At 56.0% G+C, this 13,059-nt stretch overlaps 1 protein-coding gene across 1 annotated transcript; it reads left to right on the forward strand.

Moving 5' to 3' along the window:
* Positions 1–104: 104 nt before the first annotated feature.
* On the forward strand, positions 105–9,085 carry ASB10 (ankyrin repeat and SOCS box containing 10). The gene is made up of 5 exons (XM_049863209.1): positions 105–514; positions 1,206–1,473; positions 4,759–5,278; positions 8,522–8,635; positions 8,874–9,085. Exons 1-5 carry the CDS (start codon positions 244–246, stop codon positions 9,057–9,059), a joined length of 1,359 nt encoding a protein of 452 aa, XP_049719166.1. The 5' UTR covers positions 105–243; the 3' UTR covers positions 9,060–9,085.
* Positions 9,086–13,059: the final 3,974 nt, after the last annotated feature.

Here is a 13,059-nt window from a genome sequence, read left to right on the forward strand (position 1 = left end):
CCACCCTGGTGTAGTAGAACTTTGCTGGGGAAGGCTCAGGGCTGGAGGGCTCCACCCGCACCCTGTTTTCCAGGCCCTCTCTAATCCCCACTTCTCTCCCTGACTTGGACGGCTGTGACCGTCCTGCCTCTCTCTGGCGTGTCCCTGCTCCTCCCACACCGGGTCCAGCTCCCCACCGCCCTGCGCGGTCACGGCGGCATTGCGAGAGTCCGCTCCTCTGGCCCTCTCGCCCAGAAACTAGCCATGCCGGGAGGACGGAGCGCCCCTCCTCAGGGGGGACACCGTCCCTGGAGCTTCCCCGAGGCCCCTGCCTGCCGGGACCGGGGGCCCGCGTCGGGCCCAGCCCGGGACAGCCCTAGGCCATTGCCGCTTCTGTGCCGCGACATGGGCCTACAGAACGCGCTCTACACCGGGGACCTGGAGAGGCTGCAGGAGCTGTTCCCGCCCCACAGCACAGCCGACCTGCTGCTGGAGAGCCGGGCCGCAGAGCCGCGCTGGAGCAGCCACCAGCCTGGTGAGGGTCTGGCCGGGAGCCCGGGGGCGGGGCGAGGAGCTGGGGGGCCGCCTGGGAGCAGAGGTACCCAAAGCTTGAGGTGGTTCACCGCCCCGAGGCTGGCCCAGCAGCCGCTGGAACTTGGCCCAGGAGGGAAGTCATGTGGAGCCCAGAATAGCTCCTGGGGGCCGAGTGTCCAGGTCAGGCAGCGCGCAGGACACAGACCAGCTCCCTCCTCCCTCCGCCTGCCCCCTTCTTTCCCCTTCCTTTCCTCCCCCCATGCTCGCACTCTGTCCTCATGAGCTGGTCCCCCGAAGGGTGCAGGGGCCAGGAAGGGCCTCCCGGCGACGGGCACTCCCTCTGTGCCAGGCTGGTGGAGAGGCCCGGCGCAGGGCACGCAGAGGGTCGGAAGGGCGGCCCGGGCCCCATCGTCACCCGCACAGCCTCGGGGCCTGCCCTTGCCTTTTGGGAGGCAGTGCTGGCGGGGGACGTGGGCTCGGTCGCCCGCATCCTGGCGGACGACAGCGCGGCCTTGGCCCCTGACTCCGTCTTTGATACCAGCGACCCAGAACGATGGAGGGATTTCCGCTACAACATCCGCGCTCTGAGTACGGCGGGCGCCGGGCGGGCGGGTGCCGGGCGGGCGGCGGGAGGGGGCCCCGGGCGCCTCTGTGCGCGTCACCCACTTGCCAGCCGCCTGGCCTTTCCCCAGGACTCTGGTCACTGACCTACCAGGAGGAGCTGACCACCCCGCTGCACGTGGCGGCCGCCCGGGGCCACGTAGACGTGCTGCGCCTGCTGCTGCGGCGGCGGGCCCGGCCCGACAGCGCCCCCGGCGGCCGCACTGCGCTGCACGAGGCCTGCGCCGCCGGCCGCGCGCCCTGCGCCAAAGTGCTGCTGGTGGCGGGAGCCGACCCCGACCTCCCCGACCAGGATGGAAAACGGCCCTTGCACCTCTGCGGGGCGTCCGGCGCCCTCGAGTGAGTGAGCCCTCATGCTTACTGCCCGCCCTGCTCTTGGTGGAGGCCAAGAGACCGGTCCAGGGAGGATGGGGGAGCAGGCCCAGTGGGCTGCGGTGGAGAAGGGGCTCCGGCCAGCGGTCAGGATGCGATTACTCTGGACTTGAGACAGTTCTCTGGTTCCGCGGGTGGAGGAGGGCTGCAGCAGGGGCCCAGCTCGTGGCCTGGTTAGTGGGGAATTTGTCAGGGGCCATTAAGGGAAGGTGGTGCCGCTGTCCAGCTTTCCTACTTCCTGAGGCTGTCCTATGCGCCAGGCACTGTACAACAGCAACTGAGTCACAGCCCTGTCCTTAGGGCGTGTCTTATCCAGGGACCTAGACAGGCTGTGGGCTGAGGAGGACAGCTGTGATCTCCGTGGGTAGGGTCTAGCATTCCAGTATTAGCTGGCGCCCTCAGATGAACAGGCTCAAGGGACTAACCAAAGTCACAAGAGAGAATGGCTACGACCAAACTGGCCATTTGTTATTTATAGGGAAAATTCCTTTGCAATGACCCAACAATTATGACCTATGTACAGGGAACGTGGTCTGATGAGTCCTCGCTGCTATTTGGTCTAGGCAAAGGGAGCCTTGGCACACCTTTCCCGACCTAACTCCCTACAACAGAGGACCCTCTCTGCTTACTGCACACCCTCAGACTTCCCATCTTGCCCCAGTGGTTTCGAATTTTTGATCCTTGGGTTCTCCTTTTGTGGAGCTTCTTCCTCCTGTTAACCTCATCAGCCTTCGGAGGACTCTCCTGCAACCTCTCATCTCACCGCTGCAGACATGTTCTATACCAGCGTGGCCAATAGATCAGGAGAACTGGATATATAATTTAACACTTTCTAGCAGCCCCATTAAAAATTTGAAATGAACCAGGTGAAATTAATTTTAATAATATATTTTATTTAAGACAATAGTTCCAAAATGTTATCATTTCAACATGTAATCGATATATTAAAAATTAAGAATGAGATATTGTACATTCCTTTTTCGTACTAAACCTCCAAAACTGGTGTGTGTTTGGCCCGCACGGCACCTCTCGACCAGGACTGGCCACACTGCATGTGCTCAGTAGCCACCCAGGGCCAGCGGCTACTGTGTTAGACACCTCTGGACCATCCCACAAGCTTAGCTCTGGCCCAGCCAGCCTGAGACCACACCTGATGATGATAACCCTTCCTTTCTTGAGCAAATTTTAAAAATAATTATGGAAAATTTCAAACCTATAGAAAGAAAGACAGAGTAATATAAGGAGCCCCGTGACCCATCATCATCCATACCCCCAAATGCTGCCATTTGAGCCCTCTTCTGCTACCACTGGAAACCCTTGTGGTGTAGTGGTTAAGTGCTACGGCTGCTAACCAAAAGGTCGGCAGTTCAAGTCCACCAGGCGCTCCTTGGAAATGCTATGGGGGCAGTTCTAATCTGTCCTGTAGGGTCACTATGAGTCAGAATTGAGTCGACGGCACCTGGTTTGGTTTTTGTTTGGTTTTTGTGTGCCACCACTATGGGAACAGCTGTTCAGGCATTGTCTCATATGCTGCACCCAGCAACCCCATAACGTCTACCAGTACCAGTTGCTGTCGAGTTGGTTCCAGCTCATGGTGACCCCATGTATGCAAGGTAGAGCTGTGCGTCGTAGGGTTTTCAGTGGCTACGATTGGAAGCAGACGTAGCTCTTAACCACTACCTGCCACCAGTGGTTAAGAGCTATGGCTGCTAATCAAAATGTCGACAGTTTGCAGCGTAGCAGGGGCAGGGGTCTGGGGACATCTAAGTCAATTGGCATAATAAAATCTATTAAGAAAACATTCTGCATCCCGCTCTGAAGAGTGGCACCTGGGGTCTTAAACGCTAGCAAGCAGCCATCTAAGATGCATCGATTGGTCTCAACCCACCTGGATCAAGGGAGAATGAAGAACACCAAGGACACAAGGTGATTATGAGCCCAAGAGACAGAAAGGGCCACATGAACCAGAGACTACATCATCCTGAGACCAGAAGAACTAGATGGTGCCCAGCTACAACCGATGACTGCCCTGACAGGGAACACAACAGAGAACCCCTGAGGGAGCAGGAGAGCAGTGGGATGCAGACCTTAAATTCTCAGAAGACCAAACTTAATGGTCTGACTGAGACTAGAAGGACCCCGGTGGTCATGGCCCCCAGACCTTCTGTTGGCCCAGGACAGGAACCATCCCTGAAGCCAACTCTTCAGACATGGATTGGACTGGACAATGGGTTGGAGAGGGATGCTGGTGAGGAGTGAGCTTCTTGGATCGGGGGACACTTGAGACTATGTTGGCATCTCCTGCCTGGAGGGGAGATGAGAGGGTGGAGGGGGTTAGAAGCTGGAGGAATAGACACGAAAAGAGAGATTGGAGGGAGAGAGCAGGCTGTCTCATTAGAGGGAGAGTAACTGGGAGTGTGTAGCAAGGTGTATATGGGTTTTTGTGTGAGAGACTGACTTGATTTGTAAACTTTCACTTAAAGCACAATAAAAATTATATTAAAAAAAATATTGGCAGTTCGAATCCACCAGGCACTCCTTGGAAACCCTATGGGGAAGTTCTACTCTGTCCTATAGGGTCACTATGAGTTGGAGTCCACTTGATGCCAATGGGTTATAAGGTCTAGGTGTTGTAAATCTTTTTTCCCATTCTACAGATGAGGAAACCGAAGCTCAAAAGGGCTAAGTTCCCTTAGCCTTGATTGGGGTTCACAGGTTACCTCGGCTCCCTGTACTTCTCACAGCAATATACAATCATCCAGGAGGGCCATCCAGGAATAAAACCAGTGGGCAAATTTTTGTTTTGCTGTTTGTCCCACTGCTCCACCTCCATTTGTGCCCTGGCTTGGCCCATCCTCAGCTCCCTCTCCTATCCCAGCATGCAGGGCCCTCCACTGCTGGCTGGGAAAGCTGACTGACAGCCTCACAGTCAAAGGAAGGGCCCAGTTTCCTCATCTGTAAAATGAGAGTAATGAAAAAGCCGGAATGTGGTGAGGATTAAGTAGGGGATTCATACAAAGTTTTTGGTGTCCTGGTCCTAAATGCATAATAACTGTTCCTTACTTTCATTCCCGTGGAGAACATAGTGAGAGATTGCACTTTAATACCTGAGGGTATTGCTGGGATGATGCCTGACAGGCAGGATGGAAGGTGAGGGAGACAGACAGACCAGGAGCCCCTGTGGCTCCCTTAGCTCTTTGTACGGTGTGCTTGTCCCTGGGTTCCTCCTCACCTCCATCTTGCCTATACTAGGTGTGCAGAGCTGCTCCTGAGGTTTGGGGCAAAAGTGGATGGCCGGTCGGAGGAAGAAGAGGAGACCCCTTTGCATGTGGCTGCCCGACTTGGTCATGTGGCTCTGGTGGAGCTACTTCTAAGGCGGGGAGCGTGCCCCAATACCCAGGATGCTGAGGGCCGCACACCTCTGCTGGCCGCCTGTGAGGCCCGCTGCCTAGACCCAGACACCGCTGGTGACACCGCTGCCCGCTGCCTGCAGCTATGCCATCTGCTGCTCTCAGCTGGTGCCGACGCCGATGCTGCCGACCAGGACAAGCGGCGGCCCCTGCACCTGGCCTGTCGCCACGGCCACACCGCCGTCGTAGAGCTGCTCCTGTCCTGTGGCGTCAGTGCCAACACCATGGACTATGGGGGACACACAGCCCTGCATTATGCCCTGCAGGGCCCAGCCATGGCCCTGGCCCAGAGCCCAGAGTGCGTGGTACGGGCCCTGCTCAACCACGGGGCTGTTCGTGTCTGGCCCGGGGCTCTCCCCAAGGTATGGGTCTGCAGGGCAGGGTGGGCCTCAGATGGCAGGGACAGCAAAGGACCCAGGCTTGTGCCCCTGCTGGCTTTGGGGTGTGGTCCAGGGCACGTGGGCACAGAGAGCACTGCTTGCTGCATGTCTGTCATTCAGCAAATAGAACCCAACTGTGGGGCAAAGGCCAGTGCACAGACCACAGGAGGGGTGTGTAAGTGTAAAAGAGAGTGTGTGTGATGGGCAGGAGGGTATGTGTGTGTGTGATGGGCAGGAGGGGGTGTGTGTGTGTGGTGGGCAGAAGGGTGTGTGGTGTATGTGAGTGTGTAGTGTGTTTGGTGGGCAGGAGGGTGGGCAGAGGGCAAGGGACCCAGGTTATAAAGGGCCTGGAGAGATGGAAGGAGGAGTGGAGGCTGAGGTGGGCGGTGGGCAGCTGTTTCAGGTCTTCATAGAGGCGTGAGGAGATGCAACGGTGTTCCTAGGAGCACTGGCTCACAGTGGGGTCAGTTCAGCAAGGGACACTCTGGACATAGGAGAGGTTCCCCAGGCAGGAGCAATGCATGGGGCCGGAGCATCCATCCACAAACAGACCTTGGCAGGACTCACATGGCCCAGCACAGACACCCGGCATCTGGGCAAAGTCTTTGGGAGCTCATTTTCAATCGATATCTTATTTTACTTGATTTTCCCAATTCGGGTCAACTTGAAGTCCTTTGTACTGATGCTCTGCCGGCCCTTGTTCAGTGCTTTCCTGGAGGGCGAGGCTGCTCCATGGAGCACTGGTGTGTGGAGGGGTGTGATGTCACTGCAGCTCGGTGGGGCGCGGGTACACCTGTCCTCAGAGGAGAGGGCCTCCGTGGCTCCTGGGCAGTGGGGCAAGAAGGACGCTGGGTGTGGCAGGTGTCCTTTTGCTCACAGACAGAAGCGTCTGTCTTTATTCCTAGGCAAGACCAAATAATTAAACAGCCCAAGAGTTTGGCAGATTGGTCTCCCCTTTGGGAAAATACAAGAAAATCAACAATTAACACTAATTAATCTCCTATTAACACCAGATAATTAGGAGACGAGCAATTCCCTGTAATCTGACGGAAGCTCTGACAGCTAATGATTTCTGCACGGGGCGGGCCAGGAGGCTGAGGCAGCGCAGCAAACCGGGAACCACAAACTTTGCCCAACGCCTCTGCCCAGCCCTCCCGCCGTGGCTGCGACGTTCCCGCCCGGTCCTAGGTGATCAGAAAGTGCGCCGGGCGGGCGTTGGTACTCAGTTCCTGGTCAGCAGCTTTCCGAGGCAGGCAGAGCTTCCCGCCCCAGACAGGGCCAGGAGGCCGCCACAGACCTGTGACCAAACGCGGCCGTCATTCCTTGGGGAGCTCAGCAGACCTGTGTCCAGGGGGTGGGACTCTGAGCAAGTCACTGGAGCTCTCTGAGAGCATGACACCGTCTGTACCTAGCAGTGACCAGGCGGTTGGGGGGCAGCACAGAGCCCCAGAACCAGCTGGCCTGCCTGCACCTCAGACCCTCTCTGAGGCCTTTACACCTGGCTTGGCCCCTTGGCAGCCCCTGAGGCTGGCAGTGGCTCAGTCACACTAGCCCTGTGACCCTGGGCAAGTTGAGGTTCTCTTTGGGCCTCAGTGTCCTTATCAGTAAATTAGAGGTAATAGCAGTGTACCTGTCTCAGAGGGCCTGTGTGAGAACTCCGAGTTATCATGTACAGAGCCCCTGGGACAGCCCTAACTCAGCGCTCAACACGTGTGAGCTGTCATGGCTCTGAAGTTAAACACTGGATGCAACAGCAGTGACATGCTTCTAAGTGGTGTCCGAACATAGGCTCTCATTAGGGACAGAAGAGAGTGACGTAGCCTAAAACAGCTACAGAGGGCTTCCTGGAGGAGGAGGGACTTAGAAGGGTGGTGAGGCAAGGGAGCAGGCATCCCCGCAGCAGGGTGAGCACTGTGGGCCAAGTGCAGAGGCCAGAGTTTGCCAGCTGCAGGGGTAGGAGGAGTAGAGAGGCTGGCCTGACAGAGAATAGATGGAGCTTTGCGCTCCTTCCCAGTTCTGAGGAAGAGAGAAGGAAAGGGCCTGCGTGACAAACTCACGTGGAGGGGAGCCCACAGAGGAGGATGGGGCAGCTCTGGCAAGCTCCACCCCAGAAGCAGGGCAGGAATCCCAAGGGCCCAGGCATGGGAAGCACTTTCTGCCATTTCCTGGATGTTCCCTGCCTTCCAGGCAGAGTTTTTAAACTTGCATAATAGTGTGTGTGTGTGTGTGTGTGTGTGTGTGTGGCAGGGGTGTGTGGTTCTCTGTGGGAATGCTGCTTAGGGGTGTACATAGCTTGTCTCAGATTTTAAAATGGTTTGAGTCCACTGCTTGTAGATTGAGAAGCATGGATGAAGGAGTTGGCAAGTGCCTGGGCCTGGCCCAGCCTAAACTGCCTCTCCGACTCAAGGCGGCCCCTCTGGGAGTTGTCCTAAAGCATTTCTCCCTCCCCAGGCCCAGCACCCAGGCCTCTGCTCCAGGTCCTCCAGGCCAACCACTCTCAGCCCCCTTCCCCCTCCTTGTTTTTCTTTGCAGAAGCATGCCTGTAAGTGGCTGTGGGCTTATCCCCCGCTTTCCCTCTGCAATAGAGGCTTCCCATGTCAAGGGCCTTGTCTGTCTGGTCTCTACTGCATCCCCAGTGCTTGGCACACGCAGACCCTCAGCAAATGTTTGTTGAATGACTAAATGACAGAATGAACTGCGGAGGCTGCGTTGGCCTTTGGCTGTCGTGTCCTTCCTGAAATGCCCTCCTGTGCCTGACTTCTGCTCACCTTCACAGCCCTGCCCCCTCGCCCCACCGTGAACCCTCCCTGTCCTGTGCACCCTTCCTGGAGCTCTCTTCTCTCACCTGGCATCTGGCAGACTCTGCTGTATGTAGTATGTGCTTTCTGGTCTACTCAGAACCGCAGCCACAGGCCAGGCAGCCTTCCCCTCACGGCAGACAGTCCAGCACAGGAGCCGTTACAGGCCGGCCAGGGCTGTACAGTCGTTGACAGAAGCAGCCCCACTGCCTGGCTCGATGGCTGGGACTACAGCTTACTGTGTGATCTGAGCAGGGCCTTTGCTCTGTGCCTCAGCTTCCCTTACCTGTATAATGGGTATAACAGTCCTTTCCCTGTAGGGTGAGGATGAAAGTCATGTGAATTGCTAAGAAAAGTGTCTGGTGTACCTGACAGTAGGCGTGTCAGGGTGGGTGGCCACTCAGGCTGATGCAGCTGTCCCCTGCAGGTGCTGGAGCGCTGGTGCACGTCCCCGAGGACTATTGAGGTGCTGATGAACACCTACTGTGTTGTGCAACTTCCTGAGGAGGCCGTGGGCCTGGTCCCACCGGAAACACTGCAGGTTGGTCAGGTTCCAGGACTGTTCTGGGAGACCTCCGCTCCTTAATGCAGGCTACTCTGCCTGACCTCAAGCGGTGCTGACCTCCTAAGGGAAGCCCACGGGCCCCACTTACCCCCCAGCAGTCCCCCAGAGACCCCTAACACCTCACAATAAGGAAACCCTGTGTGAATACCCAACACATTCACTCTTTGAGAAGTGGGTGCCCACAGCCGCCCGCTGAGCCCCTGTTTGTCCCCAGGAACACTGCCGTTTCTACTCGTCGCTCTTTGCCCTGGCCAGGCAGCCGAGATCGCTGCAGCACCTGAGCCGCTGTGCACTGCGCACCCACCTGGCTGCCCGCCTGCCCCACGCCCTGCCCCATCTGCCCCTGCCGCCCCGCCTCCTCCGCTACTTGCAACTCGAGTTTGAGGACGTGCTCTACTAGTCAGTCCTGGCTCGGGGGCCAGTCACCGTGCCTGGGGGAGAGCTGGGGGGAGCAGACCAGTCACCGTGCCTGGGGGAGAGCTGGGGGGGGCAGGCCAGTCACCGTGCCTGGGGGAGAGCTGGGGGGACAGGGTGCGAACCAGCCAGCCTCCCTGGCCACCAGCAGTGCTGACCCCACACCTCTCCTTCCCTACACCTGCTGCCTTCCCGAGTCTGGGATGTGAGCAGATGCCCTGGTCCCCAGAGTGCACCTGCCTGCCTCTCATTGGGCCAGAACCGGGGCCTGAGTGTGAGCCACCTGAGGCCAACCAGCCCTGTCATCTGGAGACCCGTGTCCACAGGAAAAGCAGCGCTGATTCTGCCAGAGAGGGACAGAGAGGCCATGTGTAGGGAGGAGAGCAAGGGATACATTCTCCTTGAGGGTCTCTTGAGCTTTTGGCTCCTGAGTCGCCCTCAAGCCCATCCCTGTGTCAGAAATCCCAGTTCGGTGTGCACGTGAAAGTCTCCAGGCCTGTACTGTGTGGGGCTGTCTGAGCTGCTCTGCCACAGGGTGGTCAGGACGGGAACTTTGGGTGGGCAGATGTACAGGAGCCCCATCTCCTGTGAAATCCACCAGCTCTTGAGGACCCCAGGCAGCCTCCCCTTCTGCCGCATGAAATGGTGGCGTGGGCACCAAGCGAGAGTGTCAGGAGAGGCCTAAAGGAGAGAGGGGCGGATGGGGAGGGCTGAGTCGTGGCAGGGTGGTGACGGGAGCCTGCAGATAAGGAGGTGAGAGGCTGTGGCAGGGAAACCAGTGGGAAATGGATCAAATGGAAGCTGCAGGTGAGAAGGAAGGGCCAGGTTTATGAAAATGGCATAAAGTTATTGTGTGGCCTGAGCACACAGGTCAGGGAGCAGTGCTGGACACCAATCCCCACCTCTCGATGCTCAGTCCTTAAATGTGGCTTTGCAGTGAAGAGGGCGTGGAAGTGAGAACTGGAGGATCTGGTTCCAGCCCTAGCCCTGCCCTTACCTGTGGGACATGAGTCTCTGGGCTCAAGTTTCTGCATCTGCAAAATGAGGGAGAGGGCCAGGGTCCTTAAGGATCCTTGTAGGACGGGAACCTGCAGATGGCCCTACAGGCAGAGGGGCTGGCATTCTGGGAAGCCGGAGCAGCCAATCATGGGCACTGGTTCTGTGATGTCATGGGTGTCCCCGGGCCAGAGAGGGTGGTGGGAGGAGGGAAGAGGAGGAGTGGGGATGGGGTCCTGGTTTCCAGGGTGGCCTCACAGGGCTTGGGCCAACACTCCTGTCTGGGTTCCTGGGTGCTGGGGCTGTGTTATGGATTAAATTGTGCCCCCCAAAATATGTGTTGGAATCCTAATCCCTATACTTGTGGATGTAACCCCGTTTGGAAATAGAATTTTCTTTGTTATGTTAATCAGATCATACTTGAGTACTGTGGGCCCTAAACCTAATCAGGGCTGAGTAATAGGGCAGGTTAGACACAGATGCAAACACACAGGGGAAGACAGATGCCACGTGAGGATCACCAAGGAACCCAGGAACGCCTGGGGCTACCAACAAGGAAAGCATCCACACACATGAGACCCTGATCTGGACTTGGAGCCTAAAGGACTGTGAGAAAATAAAGTTCTGTTCTTTAAAGCCACCCACCTGTGGTATTTCTGTTACAGCGGCACTAGGAGACGAAGACAGGCCCAGCTTGGGTTGAGGGCCAGACAGCAGCTATTTCTAGAAAGGGAGCAGGTGCCCAGTAGGAGGGTCCAGGCCTGGAGCCCAGGTCCCCAAGCAGTTGGGCCTCACTGTGGCCTTGCCCCCTCAGCTGTAGAAACTCAAGAAAGCCACAGGCCACACCTCAAAATATCGAAAAGGAGAGGGCTGGCCCGTCACAGGGTCTGTGATGGGAAACGAGGGTCAGGAGGAGGTTTTCTGTGAGGCTTGTACTGGAGAAACCCTGCGAGGCTGAGTGATGCTCACTGTTAAGACCTGCTCAGGGTCTCTCTCGGAGATCCCTATCTTGTCCCAGGGTGAGGCCTGGGAAGGGTGCCCTATTATTCATTCATCTATTCAGCACCTACTGAGTGTCTGTATGTCCTGGGCACTGCAGATATAGGGGTCCAAAGTCTTTGCTTTCTAGTCCCCACAAAAATTCACTTTCTGGTGGGGAGAGGGAGACGCTAAAATCTCAGATAGTGGTAAGCCCTGTGCAGAGAAATTTAAAACGGGGATGGGACAGAGGGTGGCTGGGCGATTTTAGATTGGGTGGCAGGAAGCCTGCTCTCTGAGGAGGTGATATTTACCCCGAGACCTAAAGGACGAGTGATGTCATGGACTGAATTGTGTCCCCCCCCAAATATGCATCAACTTGGTTAGGCCATGATTCCCAGTACTGTGTGGTTGTCCTCCACTTGGTGATTGTAATTTTATGTTGAGAGGATTAGGGTGGGATTGTAACACCACCCTTACCCAGGTCACCTCCCTGTTCCAGTGTAAAGGGAGTTTCCCTGGGATGTGGCCTGCACCACCTTTTATCTCTCAAGAGATAAAAGGAAAGGGAAGCAAGCAGAGAGTTGGGGACCTCATACCACCAAGCAGCACCGGGAGCAGTGCACGTCCTTTGGACCTGGGGTCCCTGCACCTGATAAGCTCCTAGACCAAGGGAAGATTGAGGACGAGGACCTTCCTCCAGAGCCGATAGAGACAGAAAGCCTTCCCCTGGAGCTGACGCCTTGAATTTGGACTTTTACCCTACTTTACTGTGAGGAAATAAATTTCTCTTTGTTGAAGCCAACCACTTGTGGTATTTCTGTTATGGCAGCACTGGATGACTGAGACAAGGGATGTGACTAGTGGGGAAGAGCAGCCAGTCAGAACCAGCCTGGATGGGAAATGGTTGGAGGGCTCCAAGTAGGGAATGACGTGACAGACTCAGGTTGTAAACGATGACTTTGGATTGTGTGATCCCACTTCTATGAAATATCTAGAATAGGCAAATGCACAGAGACCAGAGTTTATTAATCATTACCAGGGGCTGAGGGGAGGGGGCAATGGGGAGTTACCACTCAAGGGGCACTGATGTTTGGGGTGCTGGAAACTTCTGGACATAGATAGTGGTGATGGTAGTGCCACATGGTGAATGAGATTAATGTCACTCAATGGCACATTTAAAAGTGGTTAAAATGGTAAATTTTTTGTTATATATTTTTATATAAAACATTTTAAAGGTTAAGAAAAAGATCACTTTGGCTGCTGAATGGTTGGGAGCGGGCAGGGTGTGGAGATACAGAATCAGAGACCAGTTAGGAGGCTACTGCGGTAGTCCAGGCAAGAGATGAGGTCATGGTAGGCGAGATGTGAGGTACCAGTTGGAGGATTGATGGGACTTGCTGGTGGAGCGGATCTAGGGGGCTGAGCGAAAGAATACCCCAGGGTGACCCCGGTTTTTGGCTTGAGCAACTGAACAGTGGGGACGCTCGTTATGAAGATGGAGAAGAGGAGAAAGGTTGGGGAGGAGGTGGGTAAGAAAGTCTATTTTGGACATGTTAAATTTGAGGTTCCTACCGGTCATCTCAAAGAGGCTGTGTCTAAAGGTCATTTGGTTATGTGAGTCTGGAGTTTGGGATGGAAATGGGGGTCCTTGGCCTAGGGAAGATATCTAAAGCTGTGTTCTAACAGAGTCCTGCCTCCTAGGGGGTGACTTTCCTGAAAGTCCTGTGTCTGACTCTTAATGACACTTCCATGTCCTCCCATCCAGAGCATTCATTCTGAGCCCCAGGTTGTAGGTACTGGATGTATGGCTGTCAATGGCACACCTTCCTGCCCCTGCCAATTTGTAATCTAGTCAGAGAAACCAGTGTGTGGACAGCTAGTTAGAATGCAAGACCCAATGAAATGAATGCAAAATAAACATGGCAACGGAGGTGAGGGCAAGAAGAGGTAGGCCGTGATCCAGGAAGACCTCACAGAGGAGGTGCCTCTGCTTCAAGTGGTAGGAAGGT

The sequence above is a fragment of the Elephas maximus genome, chromosome 20, assembly GCF_024166365.1.
Source record: "Elephas maximus indicus isolate mEleMax1 chromosome 20, mEleMax1 primary haplotype, whole genome shotgun sequence".
In the NCBI taxonomy this organism is placed as follows: Eukaryota; Metazoa; Chordata; class Mammalia; order Proboscidea; family Elephantidae; genus Elephas; species Elephas maximus.

Coding starts and splice junctions, on each gene's coding strand:
- ASB10 (XM_049863209.1), top strand. CDS start 244: ATGCCGGGAGGACGGAGCGCCCCTCCTCAGGGGGGACACCGTCCCTGG. Junction 1,474..4,758: donor GGGGCGTCCGGCGCCCTCGA/GTGAGTGAGCCC, acceptor TGCCTATACTAG/GTGTGCAGAGCTGCTCCTGA. Junction 5,279..8,521: donor GGCCCGGGGCTCTCCCCAAG/GTATGGGTCTGC, acceptor TGTCCCCTGCAG/GTGCTGGAGCGCTGGTGCAC.